This window comes from Carettochelys insculpta, chromosome 7 (assembly GCF_033958435.1).
Source record: "Carettochelys insculpta isolate YL-2023 chromosome 7, ASM3395843v1, whole genome shotgun sequence".
Lineage (NCBI taxonomy): Eukaryota > Metazoa > Chordata > Testudines > Carettochelyidae > Carettochelys > Carettochelys insculpta.
Window position 1 is genome coordinate 69,433,073 of NC_134143.1, and position 14,231 is coordinate 69,447,303.

A 14,231-nucleotide genomic window follows, 5' to 3' on the forward strand; every position below is an offset into this window, starting at 1 on the left:
GACAAAAGCATTGGCCAGATGCAGAAGGAAGGGTTCTGAAGTCTCTTCCAGGCTGGTGCAGCAGACCAGTCTCCATGTGCCTTCATGTTGCCTCTCTTGTTTTAATACATCCAGGCCATGTCTACACTAGCCCCAAACTTTGCATGGCCATTTCAAAGTTTGGGGCTAGTGTAGACGTAGCCCCAGACTGTTATTAGCCTTTTTCCTCTCCAAGTGGACCCTTGTAACAGTTCTCCCACTCCCTGTTAACAACCTTCCTTGTGTCCAGGCCTGGGAACGTGGCTCTCACTGCATCAGGTGAGCCTAGGTGCCTTCTCTGTGATAGTCCTTCATCCGGCAACTTGCCCCTCTGGCCAGGCCATTAACTCCCACTACAAAAGCTGTCTCAGGTAATCTTCTGTTCCAACTGCTGGCCCTGCGCCACCTTGCCAGCGGTTGGCTGGGGAGCCCAGATCCCCTCCCTGATACGCCAGGTTCCAACCCTGGCACACTATGGCTAGCAGCCTAGTTCTCCTCAGTTTCAGACCCAGCTGTTGTTTCCCTGGGTTCCTTGCTACCCCTCCCATCTATCTCTTTGCCTCCTTCTAGGTCGTTTCACTGGATCATCTTGTCTCACAGGTCTGACACTTAGCAGAGACAAAACGGGGAGGGAGGAACAGAGCAAGAAGATGTCTTGACCCAGGTCACACAGAAGATCAGTGGAAGAACCAGGGACAGACCCTAGATCTCTCATCTCCATCTGTCTACTGTCCTCAGCAGATGTCCTGTGACTCATTTTCATGTGTAGAATGCAGGAAATCTTACATGCATTCTTAGAACCGTTCCTGCCCATACTCTGCATTAAACCGAGCTGCCGCAGCTGGGTCAGGAAATAGCTGTGTTTTCACTCAATTGTAGCTCTGGGATCTAGATCGGCAGCTGGTGCAAATCAGTGTAGAGCCACTGTCCTCACAGAAGGAACTGCCCAATCCGCCTTCTGCATAAGGCAGAAAAGACAACCTCACCCAGGCCTTGCAGGATAAGTGGAGCTAATACAGCTCATGTCCACAAAGGATCTGCCACGTAGTTTATGGCTACGTCTAAATTGCCGAGAATTGTCAGAAAAATCAATGCATTTGCATAGTTCCTGCTGACAGGTCTGTCAAGAGAGGCTTTCCTGACATTTGTCCCGTCCACAGCTCCCCCTCTGCCACCACATCCCTTCTTCCTTGTGGAACAATGATGACTGGGATGTCGGCAGAGGGCTCCCAGGGCAGCAGACTTCTGTTGGGGGACCTCCGGGCTCCCGAGAGAAGCCTGCTTTCTACCCATAGCCTGGAAGTGGATTCCACCACTTCCCAGCAGTGCAACCGCTGGGGAGTCAGTGGCTATTAAAAACAAGCCAACACCAAAACCAGCACTTACAGCAACACAGCCACCATTGTAAGAGGCTCCACTGGGGGGGCCAGATGTGGCTCTGGGACCCAGGGGAAGAACTCTCCTCATAACCCATTATCCCCTGATAATGTCTTCAGCCCTTGGCGCGCTGGAGCGTGGCTCAGCTGTGTGCCGCAGCCCCGTTTTGCTGGCTCTGCTGTTTAATCCTGTCTCACTGGAGAGTATATAGTACCATCCACAGCCAAGCTCAAAATGCTGAATTTATACATTACAAATAAAGCCAGCAAGCCCTGGAGGCAGAAGGCTGTCCACAGAGCAAAAGAGACACGAGGTCGCCTCCTTTCCCCACCCACGGTGTCCAGACAATTGGCTGAGCAGGTGTGGAGTGAGTTTGAATCCATGCTCCGTCAGCGGTGTGATCCCCCACCACACACACAAAGCTTCTCTCAGGGTGTGCAGTCAAAAATACACAGAAGGGGTAACCTGGCTGGCTCCCCAGCGAGCTGCCCTATTTTAGTACATTGGGGATGTGGAGCTTTTATTGCCTTGTGATTGACTCCAGAGCAGCTGTTGTAACCCACACACCTCCTGGGCCTGATTCACTGCCCCACGGAGTGGCACCTAGAGCACTTACCTCGAGAAAGAACCAGCCTCCCCTACAGCCTTAGCTCAAATTGTAGAGCCACAGTGTCCAATGTCTTAGACCCTCGCTGCATGTGGCGAGTGGGACACCACAGCATGGTGAACAGGTGAGCCGCACACTTGGCTTCGCCCGTTCCACACACGTGCCACACCACTCGGTGGGACAAGCAGCTGGCAGCTGCAGTGGTGGTGGCCCCTTTGGCTCTTACCCCAGCATGGCTCCTGTGGCTCGTGCAGCCTGGAGCCTTGCAGCAGCTGCAGTCCAGCGTGGCTCCTGCAACCCCAGCCTAAAGCCACACAGCTCCTGCATCCTGGCACAGCTCCAGCAGTGCCTGGAGCCGCCCAGCTCCTGCTGCCCCAGCAGTCCCAGCTTCAGCGGCAGCTCCAGTGAGTCGTTGGCATATTCAGTTGGGGGAGGGGGTTGGGGCTGGCAGTGCCAGGATCTGGGGGAGGGGGAGGGCTTTTATTTAGAGCTGGGGGGCTGTGGCGAATATGCAAGGATGACAAGCAGAAGTGTAGCCATCCTGGAATTGGTATCGGACTCCAATGCTGAAGATGTTCGTGTTCTAAGCCCCAGAGGTCCCAGGTTTCTGCCTGCCTGTGGGCTGTCACGCCAGTAGTGACCTCCCCACTGAAAGAGCAGGACAATGTCAGCGGGAGGTTTCAGAAGTGCAGCCAGAAGGAAATCATGAAGACGTACAGCAGCGGGTTCAAACGGACTGAGGCCCACGGTGTAGCACATTCCAGAATAACAGGGTTTGCATCCAACAACATTCAACCCCAACTCCCAAAACTACCCCTGCCCGAATCAGCCACTTCCAGAGGAGCCCTATTCTTCACCTTAAGGTGCATGCACTCCTCAAAGACTCCCTTGTGGCCAGGGGCTCTGCAGGTACGTCCATCTGAATTTCCCCAGCTGGGGTCTCAGTTGACCGTAAAGGGATCTGGACCAGAGGAAATCAAAACCAAACTAAGAAATAGTTTGTCCCCTTAGCACGGTGTCTTGGAATGGAGCAACTGTAACCAGAGTCCAGAAAGGCATCACTCAGGACTGGTTCAGGGCTCCCACAGCCTCTAACACTGGGCAGGCTAGTCTCTGGAGCCTGTGGTAGCTCGCTGCAGCTTACACAGATCCCAGACGCCTGTCCAGCTTCCTTCTCTGGTCTAAACAGGTCAGCCTTGGAGTACCCAATGGCCCTCCCTGCCAAACCCAAGCTGCTTTGCTTGTGATCTCCTGACTATCCATAAAAGGGGCAGTAACACTCCTTTCCATGCCATCTGCCTTTCTAATTACCCGCCCCCTGCGCTTCCAAAGGAACACAGCATTCTACTGCGGCCTAGTGTTGCACTGAGCCGTTAAGCAGGTGCCTTTCTACACCCCAGAAGTGGCTGTATTGAAGCACCATGATTCCTGTATATGATTTATAAAGCATTTGGGAGACCCTTATTTAAGGAACATGTTTTGGAAATGTAATATTTCTTGTTTGCAATACACCCTATCCACCTAGTTAGCAATTAATTACTCACAGATCCATTCCACTTCAGAAATGGCTGGCTGCAATTCAGTGACGGAGGTAGGTAATTATTCTTTTTCCTATTTAAGTCAGAGTGCCAGTTCTGTGCCTGCTGACCCTGGGAAGGATGTGCCCACCATGCTGGATACAAACTGGAAAGATCTACTGAGTGTATGTATGTGGAGGGGGGGAATCCTTTGTGAATTTCTACAGTGGTCCAGTTCTCAGAGATAAGTAGGAGCATAAGCAATTTGTAACACATTATTATCTGCTATCAGCCAGACTCACCAACACATGCCAGCTGCTTCTCTGCAGATGCAAAGAAGCCAAAAACATGATACCAGTGAGGTTTTCTCCCCCCCTGCATGTTATCCATGTGAGATAGCTGAGATTGGCACAGCCACTGCAGAGCTGCGTAGGAGGCTGGAGGCATTGTACCTCACCCCTGTGGGTTTTGTTCAGTGGCCTCCCATTCTGCCCCTTCCCTGCAGGAATGAGCTCTGAACCTCTTCTTCCCCCTAGGGATCTCAGGCTAAAGCCATGTTGCAAATCAGTCCCAGTGACCAACATCTTCCCTATCGACTGTAATGTGCATAAGGAGTCAAAATGAGCAAAATGGAATTTGCATCCCCTCCTTGCTCAGGGTGCGTTTTATTAGCAGTGGGCTCAGGCACTCACGTCCATCAGCTGTCCGGGCTTCCATGTGCACCAGGTCAGGCTCCTTGTCCAAACCTGTTACGGACCTGGGGGGGAGAAGGAAAGAGAAGGCACAGTCTGAGATTAAAAGCGGTGACCACATATGGAATGGGCTGGTAATGCCCAGGCAGCTGCCAACGCCCTGTTGTAACAGGCTGCCTCCAAGCACAAGTGGATTTAACACATGAAGACTCCGTGTAAGCAGCAAGCTGCAGTCTGCGCACGTTGGTCTCTGCACAGCAGCAGGAGGGCGTCTCCCAACTGAAGGAGAAACAGCCACACAAGCTCCAGCTGAGCTACCCTGCTAAGTGTAGCAGCGATGGCAGAAGGGAGGAGAGAAGATAGCTGCTTCAGGATGATGGGCATGGACGCAGGTGGCTAGGCCTGCCTACCACGTGCACCAGCGTTGCTATACATCTGTTTATAGCACACTAGCTCAATTTCCTTAAGCTGCACATTACATCAGCCAGCTCCAATGGAGACATTCCTTTATAGGCTAAATTGAGGGCAATCATTTCCCATCCTGTGGAGTGAGCACTGATTGCCACAGAAGCCAGCAAGGACCTTCCTCTGGTGTGCAAACCACTCACAATTGGCTACATGCCTTCGGGTTTCCTTGCCTCCATCTGCAGCAGGAGGATGCTGGCTGTTTCTGGAGGACAGGACACTGGCCTTCATGGACCTTTAATCTGACCCATCACATCAAATCCTACTCCTCATACAAGGATGGGCCCAAACTGAGATACAGGAGCTGAGCACCTCTGACTTTGTAGGTGTTGCAGACAGAGGTTTGGGGCTTGACCCATCACTGATTCAAAGATTCATAAAGGCAGAAGGGAGAAGTGTGATTGTCCAGTCTAATCTGCTGTGTCTCAGCCAGCAATTCTTGCATGCAGCCGTATAGCTTGTGGTTGAACTACAGCATAAAGATTAATTGGAACACTCCAAGATGCCACAGAGTCAGCAGTATGTGGGCCAACCCTAACAGTCGTCTACCCCATTGCTTCACCCGCAGTCATCTGTCATTGTCCTGTGCAGAGGTGGTTCGAGAACCTAGCAAACCACTTACAGAAAAGACTGACATCTAAAATGCTGAGTCATTGCCAGAGTTACCAGGAAACTGGTATTTCTATGAGAATTTTTGCACAATTTCCTCCTATCAGCCTTAACCGCATCTTTCCTGCAGACATTAGGGTACATATCATGGCCAGCGGGACTGGCAACAGCAGGGGATAGATCCCTTTTGCTCAGCCTTGCAGATCTTCGCTCTACAGAATTTTAGATCAGACTATCAATCAACTGCCCTCAGTCCTTTCCTTCTCCCTCAGCCACATGGGTAGGGGCCTGCACTTTGAACAGCCCTGGGGTCCAACACATCTGAAGATCTCCACGTGTGGAGTAAATCAGCCCGATAAAAATAAGTTCAGAGCAAGTTTGCACTGGCTGAGCACTGCAAAACAGCCCTCCTCGTGGCCTGGCTTTCTGGTAATGGAGGTATTTTCTTGTATCCTTTTAATCTAATCATTGAGCTTTATCATGTTGTATGTATCACTTTTATTTACACTGACTAGTGCACAGCTCAATTTGTTTGCCAGACTTGCACTGGCTCTTGTGTCAGCATGAGGACCCTCTCCACATCCCAAATTTGCACCCCCTGCTCAGAGGCCTGCTAAAATTGCAGTCCTCACAGTCTTCTGAGTTCAGGGGCCTGTGGTTCAAGGTGACAAAAAGCATGGCCTAGCTGATCTCAGTTGTCTCAGTGGGACTTACAATGACAGACTTCAGTAATGCACCAAGGGTTTGGCCTTCATCTGATGTGAACCTCACTGACATCAACAAGAAAGTTCTCATGATCCTTTAGGGCACTCCTCCATACCTGGTGTGCCAGGGCACACTTGTATGCTGCAAAGTGGCACTTAGTGTGCCATCCAATTTTGAGCTGCCTCCTCCCAGGAGTGCCATCAGCCTATCTGCATATGCACCCCAGCATGGTGAGAAAAGCGCATGGTGGCAGCCATGGCTCTGGTGAGTTGCCAGCATTACGTTTGAGCAGAGAACTGGGGGTGCCTGGTTCTGAGGGAGAGGGTGGGCAGTGAGTTAGAGCAGGGAGGACTGGGTTATAGTGGGGAGCTGGGGATGCCTGGCTCTGGAAGAGGGGACGGGGACTGGGTTATATATACTGGGTGTGCCATGAAAATATAGTGAGCATGGAAGTGCGCCACAAGCTGATAAAGGCTGCTGAGCACTGCTTTAGGGTCTTTGGATGAAGTACCAGCAGTGAGCCAACAGAGTTCCAGGACCCTAGGCGAGGTGGGAGGGGACAGCTCCATGCTCCTGGAAGGGGTGGGACCTTAGGCAAAGGGCCAAGGCTGCATCTGACACCAGGGACTGAACTGGTCAGAGTTAAATGCATCAGTTTCTACTGCTAGAGGGGGCTATAACGGGCTCGTGTTCTCAGTGGGCTCGGCACAGAGGAGGACACACAACACACTCGAACAGGCCAATTGGTAACAGGAAGGATTCAGTGTGGCCTAATAAATAGCTCACTGTACTGGAATTTGAGATCTGCTCTCTATTCCTGGCTCTGCCACCAGCCTGCAGGGTGACCTTACATGATTCACTTCCCCTTTCTGTGTGTCTGGGCTTGTCTACACAAGGACAGGCAGGAAAGTTAATCTGAATGAATGAAAGGTATGAACGTGAGGTGGATTAGTTAAACCCTTCTATGAACACCCTCATTTGAATTAAAGTGGCCTGGATTTGGTTTAGTTTAATCACTTTGGGGATTAAGTAATTAATTTCAAATTCAACCTTCAGTTAATTCAGATCAATTTTCCTGGATGTCCCCATATAGACAAGCCCTCAGTTTCCCCACCTATACAATGAGGTTTATTGTTACAGTAAAAACTTTGTTGGCTGGTACCCAGATAAATGGCACATTTGATTAACCGGCATGCCACAAACTGGCTGACCAGTGGGGGCCAGCTGCTGCCAGGCTGGTTAACTGGCCAGGGCAGGTTGAGCAGGCCAGCTGCCCAGCCAGGCTGTCAGATAGCTGGCACATTTTATTATCTGGCATCTGACATCCCAGGGGAATGGGGAATGTCAGTTAATAAAGCTTTTACTGTATTTGAATTATACAATAGCCAAGGACCCTGCTCATAGACTAGGACCCACCCCACTGGGTTCTATGCAAGTACAGAACAAAAAGATGGTGCCCGCCCCATAGGGCTTACTGATATCCTTCATAAAGTGTTCTGAGATTTACTGACCAACACCACTATGTAACTGTTGCTGAGACACATCACACCATTGTTACAAACCAGCCTCAAAATCCTGCTGCGCTGTCTGCCCCAACTCCCACCCCATTAAAAACCAACACTCCAGTTCAAGATGTGTTTGCATGTTGTTGTTAGGTCCCCTGTACATGTTTTGCATCTCTGGTTTCTCCAGGCAGGGACAGAGTCAAGTCTGGAACATCATTTATTATTATATCATATATTATTAATTATTATGGCAGATAAGATTTGTTTGGCAATGAACATTTAGTCCTAGCAATGGCCAGTGGGAAAGAAAAATCCACACATGACCATGTCATTTACAGAGAAGCTTCTCATGAGTTAACTAAGGGTTAGGTTAGATATAAGTCATTGAATCATAGAATCTTAGGGCTGGAAGAGACCTCAGGAGGTTATCTAGTCCAGGCCCCTGCCCAAAGCTGGGCCAACCCTAACTAAATCACCCCAGCCAGGACTTTGTCAAGACAGGATTTAAAATCCTATAGGGATGGAGATTCCACCACCTCTCTAGGTAGCACGTTCCAGTGCTTCACCATCCTCCTCGTGAAATTGTTCTTCCTAATATCCAACCTATACCTCTCCCTCTGTAACTTGAGACCATTGCTCCTTGTTCTGCCATCTGTCACTTCTGAAAACAGCTGTTCTTCATGCTCTTTAGAACCACGCCTTCATGAAGTTGAAGACTGCTAGCAAATCAACCCTCACTCTTCTCTTCTGCAAACTAAATAAGCCCAAATCCCTGAGCCCTCCACTGGAACCATCTCTAACATGTCCACATTGTCTCCTTTTTAATTTGGTAGAAGTTGATTTTGGTACAGTAGATGTAAATAACAGATTTCTTCCAGGACAATTTTCATCCCTGGGGCATCAATAGCAAAGAGAGTTCCAATGCAGGGCAAACAAAATACCATTGCAAAGTTCTATTTTTGTGGATCCCACCAAAATTACAGTCATTGAGCTGGATCTGCTACAGAAATTAAACACGTAAACTCTCCTATTTCCTGAGTTGTTTACATGGTGTTGTAGCTGAAGAAACAATTAGGTGACAACCTAATATGGAGCAGCAATGCCTGAAATTGTCATCGCTAGTAAAGAAAAGAATTCATGTCAATTTGAGTTCCATGCAGAGCATGTGGGCATGACACAAACTATATATATAGAGAGAGAGAAAATGGGATGGGACACTCCTCACATTAATTGTTTTCTCAAACAGGGTCATTAATTTCAGTAGGATTATTTGAGAAGTAAGGTACTAACTGTACCTGTCAGCTTCTAGTCCTGCATGATCATATAATTAAGCACTGCAACAGACTGTGACACACATAGTTGCAAGTTAAGGATACCTTAGAGATAGTGGAAGGAAAAACTTAAGTTTTAGCCCAGAAAACACTTGGCAGCTTTTCTGCAAAATTTGGGGAGATTTTAGACAAACTTCCAGAGTGGTTGATGTTTGTCAAGACTTCAGCAAAGAACTTTTAAAACTTTTCAGCCCCTTTTCTCTCTAGCTGGCACAGGCAATCTCAGTATTGTCATTTCCTGACCACAAATTGCACCACTTAGCTACCTTGATGCTCTTGTCCTCTAGATTTTTTTTTCCCACAAAATGTTCTTATCATTTCGGCTGCAAAATCATGGACAATCAGACTTGAACACCTTCTAGACAACAAAGGGCCAAATCCTCAGCTGGTTTACGTCTTGGGCATCTCCATTTATTTCAGGAGAGCTTTGCTAACTTACAGTTGCTTAGGATCCTGCCCTAAGAGCTGACCATCATGTTATATGGAGTTCAAACAGCAATTTCACAGAGGTTAGCTCAAATTTTATCTGAGGCATGGAGCTTAAGAGCTACTGTAGCAGAAGTCAGTGAATGCAGCCTCTCTTAGTCACATTACAGATGGTAGAAAGCTTCTGTAACCCTCCCCATGGCATATTACTGAGGCCGGGAAATAAAGATACATTGCGCATCACACCTTTACCTCATGCATTAGTGATTGTAGCAGCATTTAACACTACCTGGCATCAGCCCTGCCTCAGTTTCCCTTTAATTATAGTTCTTCTTCGATATGCTCCAGGGTTTTTCACCCAACAGCTTCCTGTTCCCAGCAGGTCACATTCCCTAGCCACCTGCCTGAGAGGTCTGGAGAGCTGTCACGTTCCCATCTCCCAGCTGGCCTCCTCCCCAAACTCCAGCCTTCTTTGCTGGATGCTGCACTCTCCTGGCCCTCTACCTTGGAGCTAAGGGTCTCTGCATTCACACAGGCCTCTTGCTCCTCAGAGACAACCCCTGAGAGACATCAGGGTGCCCTTCCTTTATTCCCAACAAGCCCCATTCTGAGTCTCCCACTCCTGCCATATGACTCGTTCTTGTCCTTTAGAGATGTGGGGCTAAGCTGGCCCCAGGTGCAGCGGAGCCCCATTGCTTTAAAGGGCCGGCTTATCCTTCATCTCTGATCTCTGCACAGAAAGCACAGGGGTAACTCCTTCAGCTCAATAGAACTTTATGCATTTTTAAAGGATTTACACCCCTAATCAGCAAAATCTGATCGTTCCTAAAACGCAACACTGATTACACCCTCTCAATAGCTGGGGAGCTCCACATGCAGGTTTAAAATGCAAATTATACTAGTCCCAGAGAAGAGCAGGTCTTCTGAAACATGTCAGTCTCCCGCGGATCTGCTATTGTATGTGAGCTGGTTGTTTCCTTAATTAGTTTTGACATCTCTGATGGTTCTATTCATAACAACAAAATGAGCCGTAGTTACAGGAGATCCTAATTATGTGTCCATTCCTTTCATGCCAGGCTTCAAACTCAAATGCTCACAAAGCGGTGCCCTACAACCCCGAAATTGTGGAATACCCCCCACATCCAGTGTCTGTGAGAAATTAACAGAAATTGAATAGAAAAGTGGAGCTCCCGTGGGAAATCCAGACATACGTCAAACTCATCCGCCCACCTAAATCCAAGTCCTCCTCTTGCCTCAAAGCCGCAGATGGCAGCAAAAGTTTACAAAGCCAGTATCAATCTGCTCTTTTCCCTACGTACGCTCACAATGGCAAGGCGAGTGACGAGGCACTGAACTGCTGCCGGTTCAGGAGTACGCTGGAGTATTTCCACAAAATGATCTCTACTCATTTTCTGGAAAAGCTTTAAGTCAACAATGTAACAAATATGTAACCAACCCATGACTCTTGACCTTGGCTGTTGTCACTTGTGCTGCATACCATGGATCCTCAGAAGCCCGTGGAGACAGAAGGGATAGAATCCGCACCCTCCTGCTCTGAATACGCTGGCTCCTGACAAGAGGGGAATCACTACTAGCGGAGAGCAGTATAGCACTTATGACACACCATCAAGCAGTTCTAATTCCATCCAGTAGGGAGCAGTGGATTCTCTGTGTGGCTACGTCTACACGTGAAGCCTACATCGAAGTAGCTTATTTCGATGTAGCGACATCGAAATAGGCTATTTCGATGAATAATGTCTACACGTCCTCCAGGGCTGGCAACATCGACGTTCAACATCGACGTTGCGCAGCACCACATCGAAATAGGCGCTGCGAGGGAACGTCTACACGCCAAAGTAGCACACATCGAAATAAGGGTGCCAGGAACAGCTGCAGACAGAGTTACAGGGCGGACTCAACAGCAAGCCGCTCCCCTAAAGGGCCCCTCCCAGACACAGTTGCACTAAACAACACAAGATCCACAGAGCCGACAACTGGTTGCAGACCCTGTGCATGAAGCATGGATCCCCAGCTGCAGCAGCAGCAGCCAGAAGCCCTGGGCTAAGGGCTGCTGCACACGGTGACCATAGAGCCCCGCAGGGGCTGGAGAGAGAGCGTCTCTCAACCCCTCAGCTGATGGCCGCCATGGCGGACCCCGCTATTTCGATGTTGCGGGACGCGGATCGTCTCCATGTGCCCTACTTCGATGTTCAACTTCGAAGTAGGGCGCTATTCCCATCCCCTCATGGGGTTAGCGGCTTCGACATCTCGCCGCCTAACGTCGATGTTAACATCGAAATAGCGCCCAACACGTGTAGCCGTGACGGGCGCTATTTTGAAGTTAGTGCCGCTACTTTGAAGTAGTGTGCACGTGTAGACACGGCTTGTGTGTGTCTGATGTGCGCACACACACACACATATGTCCCTAGTCAGTACATCACAACATTTTCCTTCTTTTGGCAAATGTGTACAATGACTCCCCCACGCTCTTGCCATGCCCTGGTTTTTCTGAAGCGGCATGGACCGTCTCAGGCTTGGAATCAGAACTGGAAGTGACCTCAGGGGGCCATGGAGTGCAGTCCTCTGCAGTCAGGCAGACCTATTTTTTATTTAGACCATCCCTAACAGGTGTCTGTCTAACCTGCCTGAAATTCCCACAAGCTCCCTATTCCAGTGCTTATCTACCCTGAGAGTTAGAATTTTTTTTCCTAACGTCCAACTTAAACTTCCTTTGCAACGAGGAAGTCCAACATCAACACGTCCATGGGCACCTCTTCTTTTTCATTATCATATACTTCTTTTCTCTGTAACTGGTATATTTAGGCTAGTGAACTAGAGCCAAGACAGTGTTAGGAATCCCCTGGTGTACCTTCCACCTATGTAGGTCTTTAGATGCTGGTGTGCCCCACAAGGCAAGGTTTCCAGTGACATGATGACCTTCTGCATTTCAGCTGCATACGGAGAGGAGGAGGTGGAGGATTTAATTAAACTCAGAAGCATGAGCCTGATTAGGAAGAATTATATTGTATCCCACCTTATTATTCCTGTGAGCATCTATACATCCGCTGTAGGCATAGCTCCAGTCCATGTCTTGTGCACATAGAGAAGTGGTGGCGTAGGTTAAGAACCAGCAGTGCATGTGTGTCCTATAACCCCAGAACAGCACTTTCGTCCTGCCCTGCTTTGCTTATCTATTGCAACCCATCTGAGATAGAGCTGGGGAAAGAGGCTGTAGCCAGCAGTGATGGTGAAGGGCACATTCCTGACTGCCACTGATTCAGGCTTCAGAACTGGGAGCCCAAAGCTCGTACTGCAGCTGAATCAGGATTATTAGCCAATTAATAACTTAAACTGACTTAAAATCCCATTAGAAGGGACATGGCAGTTACAGGTTTTTTTGTTTTGTTTTGTTTTGTTTTGTTTTTGACAGCTCTTGGCTTTCCAGAGTCTTCACTCCCCTGCAGTTTCCTTTGGGTATTGAATTAAGTGTTCTTGACGGCTGAAGGACTCAGAGTACCCGAAGCCATCTCCCCATATGTACCCAGAGGACAGAGCACTGTGCTTGGATGCACAATTACTCGACTCTGTCCTTACATTTCGACCCTGACCTGAAGGGACAGGAAATGAAGGCAACCCACGGCTGTTAAACTGCCTACTTTCACACATTTTTTCTAGACTTTTGTTCCGAAGAAGTTTTCAAATGAACCATGCTTAGAGCACATACAACATGGCTTAGAACAGAATGGGAAATAAGTCACATATGCAACACACTGGACCTCAAAGGAGACTGAGCAGAACCTGGCATTTTGGCCAACAGCTATTTAAGAATCCACATGCCCATCAAGTGAAATATCAATGGGGGATGTATCACTAGGTCCATTTTACAGACACAGGGCACACAAGAGTTAAGTGACATATCTATCTACTGTGATACAATGAATCGGAGTCAAGAATGGAACCCAAGATGCCTTGATTTCCAATGTTACAGTGCAGCTACTATATTGCTGGGCATACTAGAAGGGTATGGAGACATTTGGTTGAGCAGCCACACTCATAGCCAATAAATTCTGGACAGCAGACCATGACAGCACCAGCTAACAGCGCAGAAGAAAGAATGTGGGAAATCCAATTCCTGATTTGTTTTCTAAAATTACAGCACAACGAACACTATAAGGTAGTCATTGGGGGTGGACAAGCAGGTCAGGTGAGCACACAACCACATTCTGAACCCAAACTTTTCAAAGTTACTGTTCTGCAGACACGTCATGTCATGCAATGCAATGAGAGGATACATAGGTGATCCACAGCACTCAGATATGCTGAGGAATTTGTCATTGGCTGGCCAAACTTTGTTTTTGTAGAAGCTTGTGGTGAACTTCTGTAAAGTTAACCTCCCATTGTATTTATTTTGCCCGCCTGCTAACTGAAAAGGGTCTCGTCAGAGAATATCTTCTCAGGTCAGAATTGGGTAGGAAGGCACAAAGGCAACTAAAAGTTAGGTCAAGCAGAGAAATGGAAGGAGGAGGAAGAGAAATTGGAACAATGACCTTTCTCTTTCTGAATCCACAAGGAAAGGCCTAACTCAAAAAAAGAGCACAAATCTCTCCCCTCTCACTGTGCACGGGTTTGTGTGAATATTTCCTCTGGCTACAATCACCTGGAGTCTGCCCTGTCCTTATGTTTCGCTCGTATTTCAGGGTCAGCTGAAGCTCATCAGGGGTCAAAAACAAACTTCGTCTCAGCTTGCATCCATTCCATAAACTAGGCCATGAGTGCTGCAAACTGGGGCCCAAGCCAGCAAACCTCTGTGACCCATCTGGTTAGGAATCAGATGCCAGGTGAGAGTTCTGCCAGTTACTCGCTTGGTATCTGAACCATTAAGGTTCCTGGGCACAGCTCTAGTATAGAAAGAACAGAAGGACAAACACAGGGTGAGACTTCAACAAGATGCCAACTCAGAACCCTAGCCATTGTCATAG

General features: G+C 48.5%; 1 protein-coding gene across 2 annotated transcripts in view; it reads right to left on the reverse strand.

Moving 5' to 3' along the window:
- SORCS3 (sortilin related VPS10 domain containing receptor 3) overlaps positions 1–14,231 on the reverse strand; it is a 477,486-nt gene that overhangs the window by 139,901 nt on the left and 323,354 nt on the right. For both annotated transcript variants that reach the window (XM_074999210.1, XM_074999212.1), the window contains exon 6: positions 4,212–4,276. In XM_074999210.1, the coding sequence (XP_074855311.1) occupies positions 4,212–4,276 (65 nt within the window). The remainder of the gene's footprint in view (positions 1–4,211; positions 4,277–14,231) is intronic.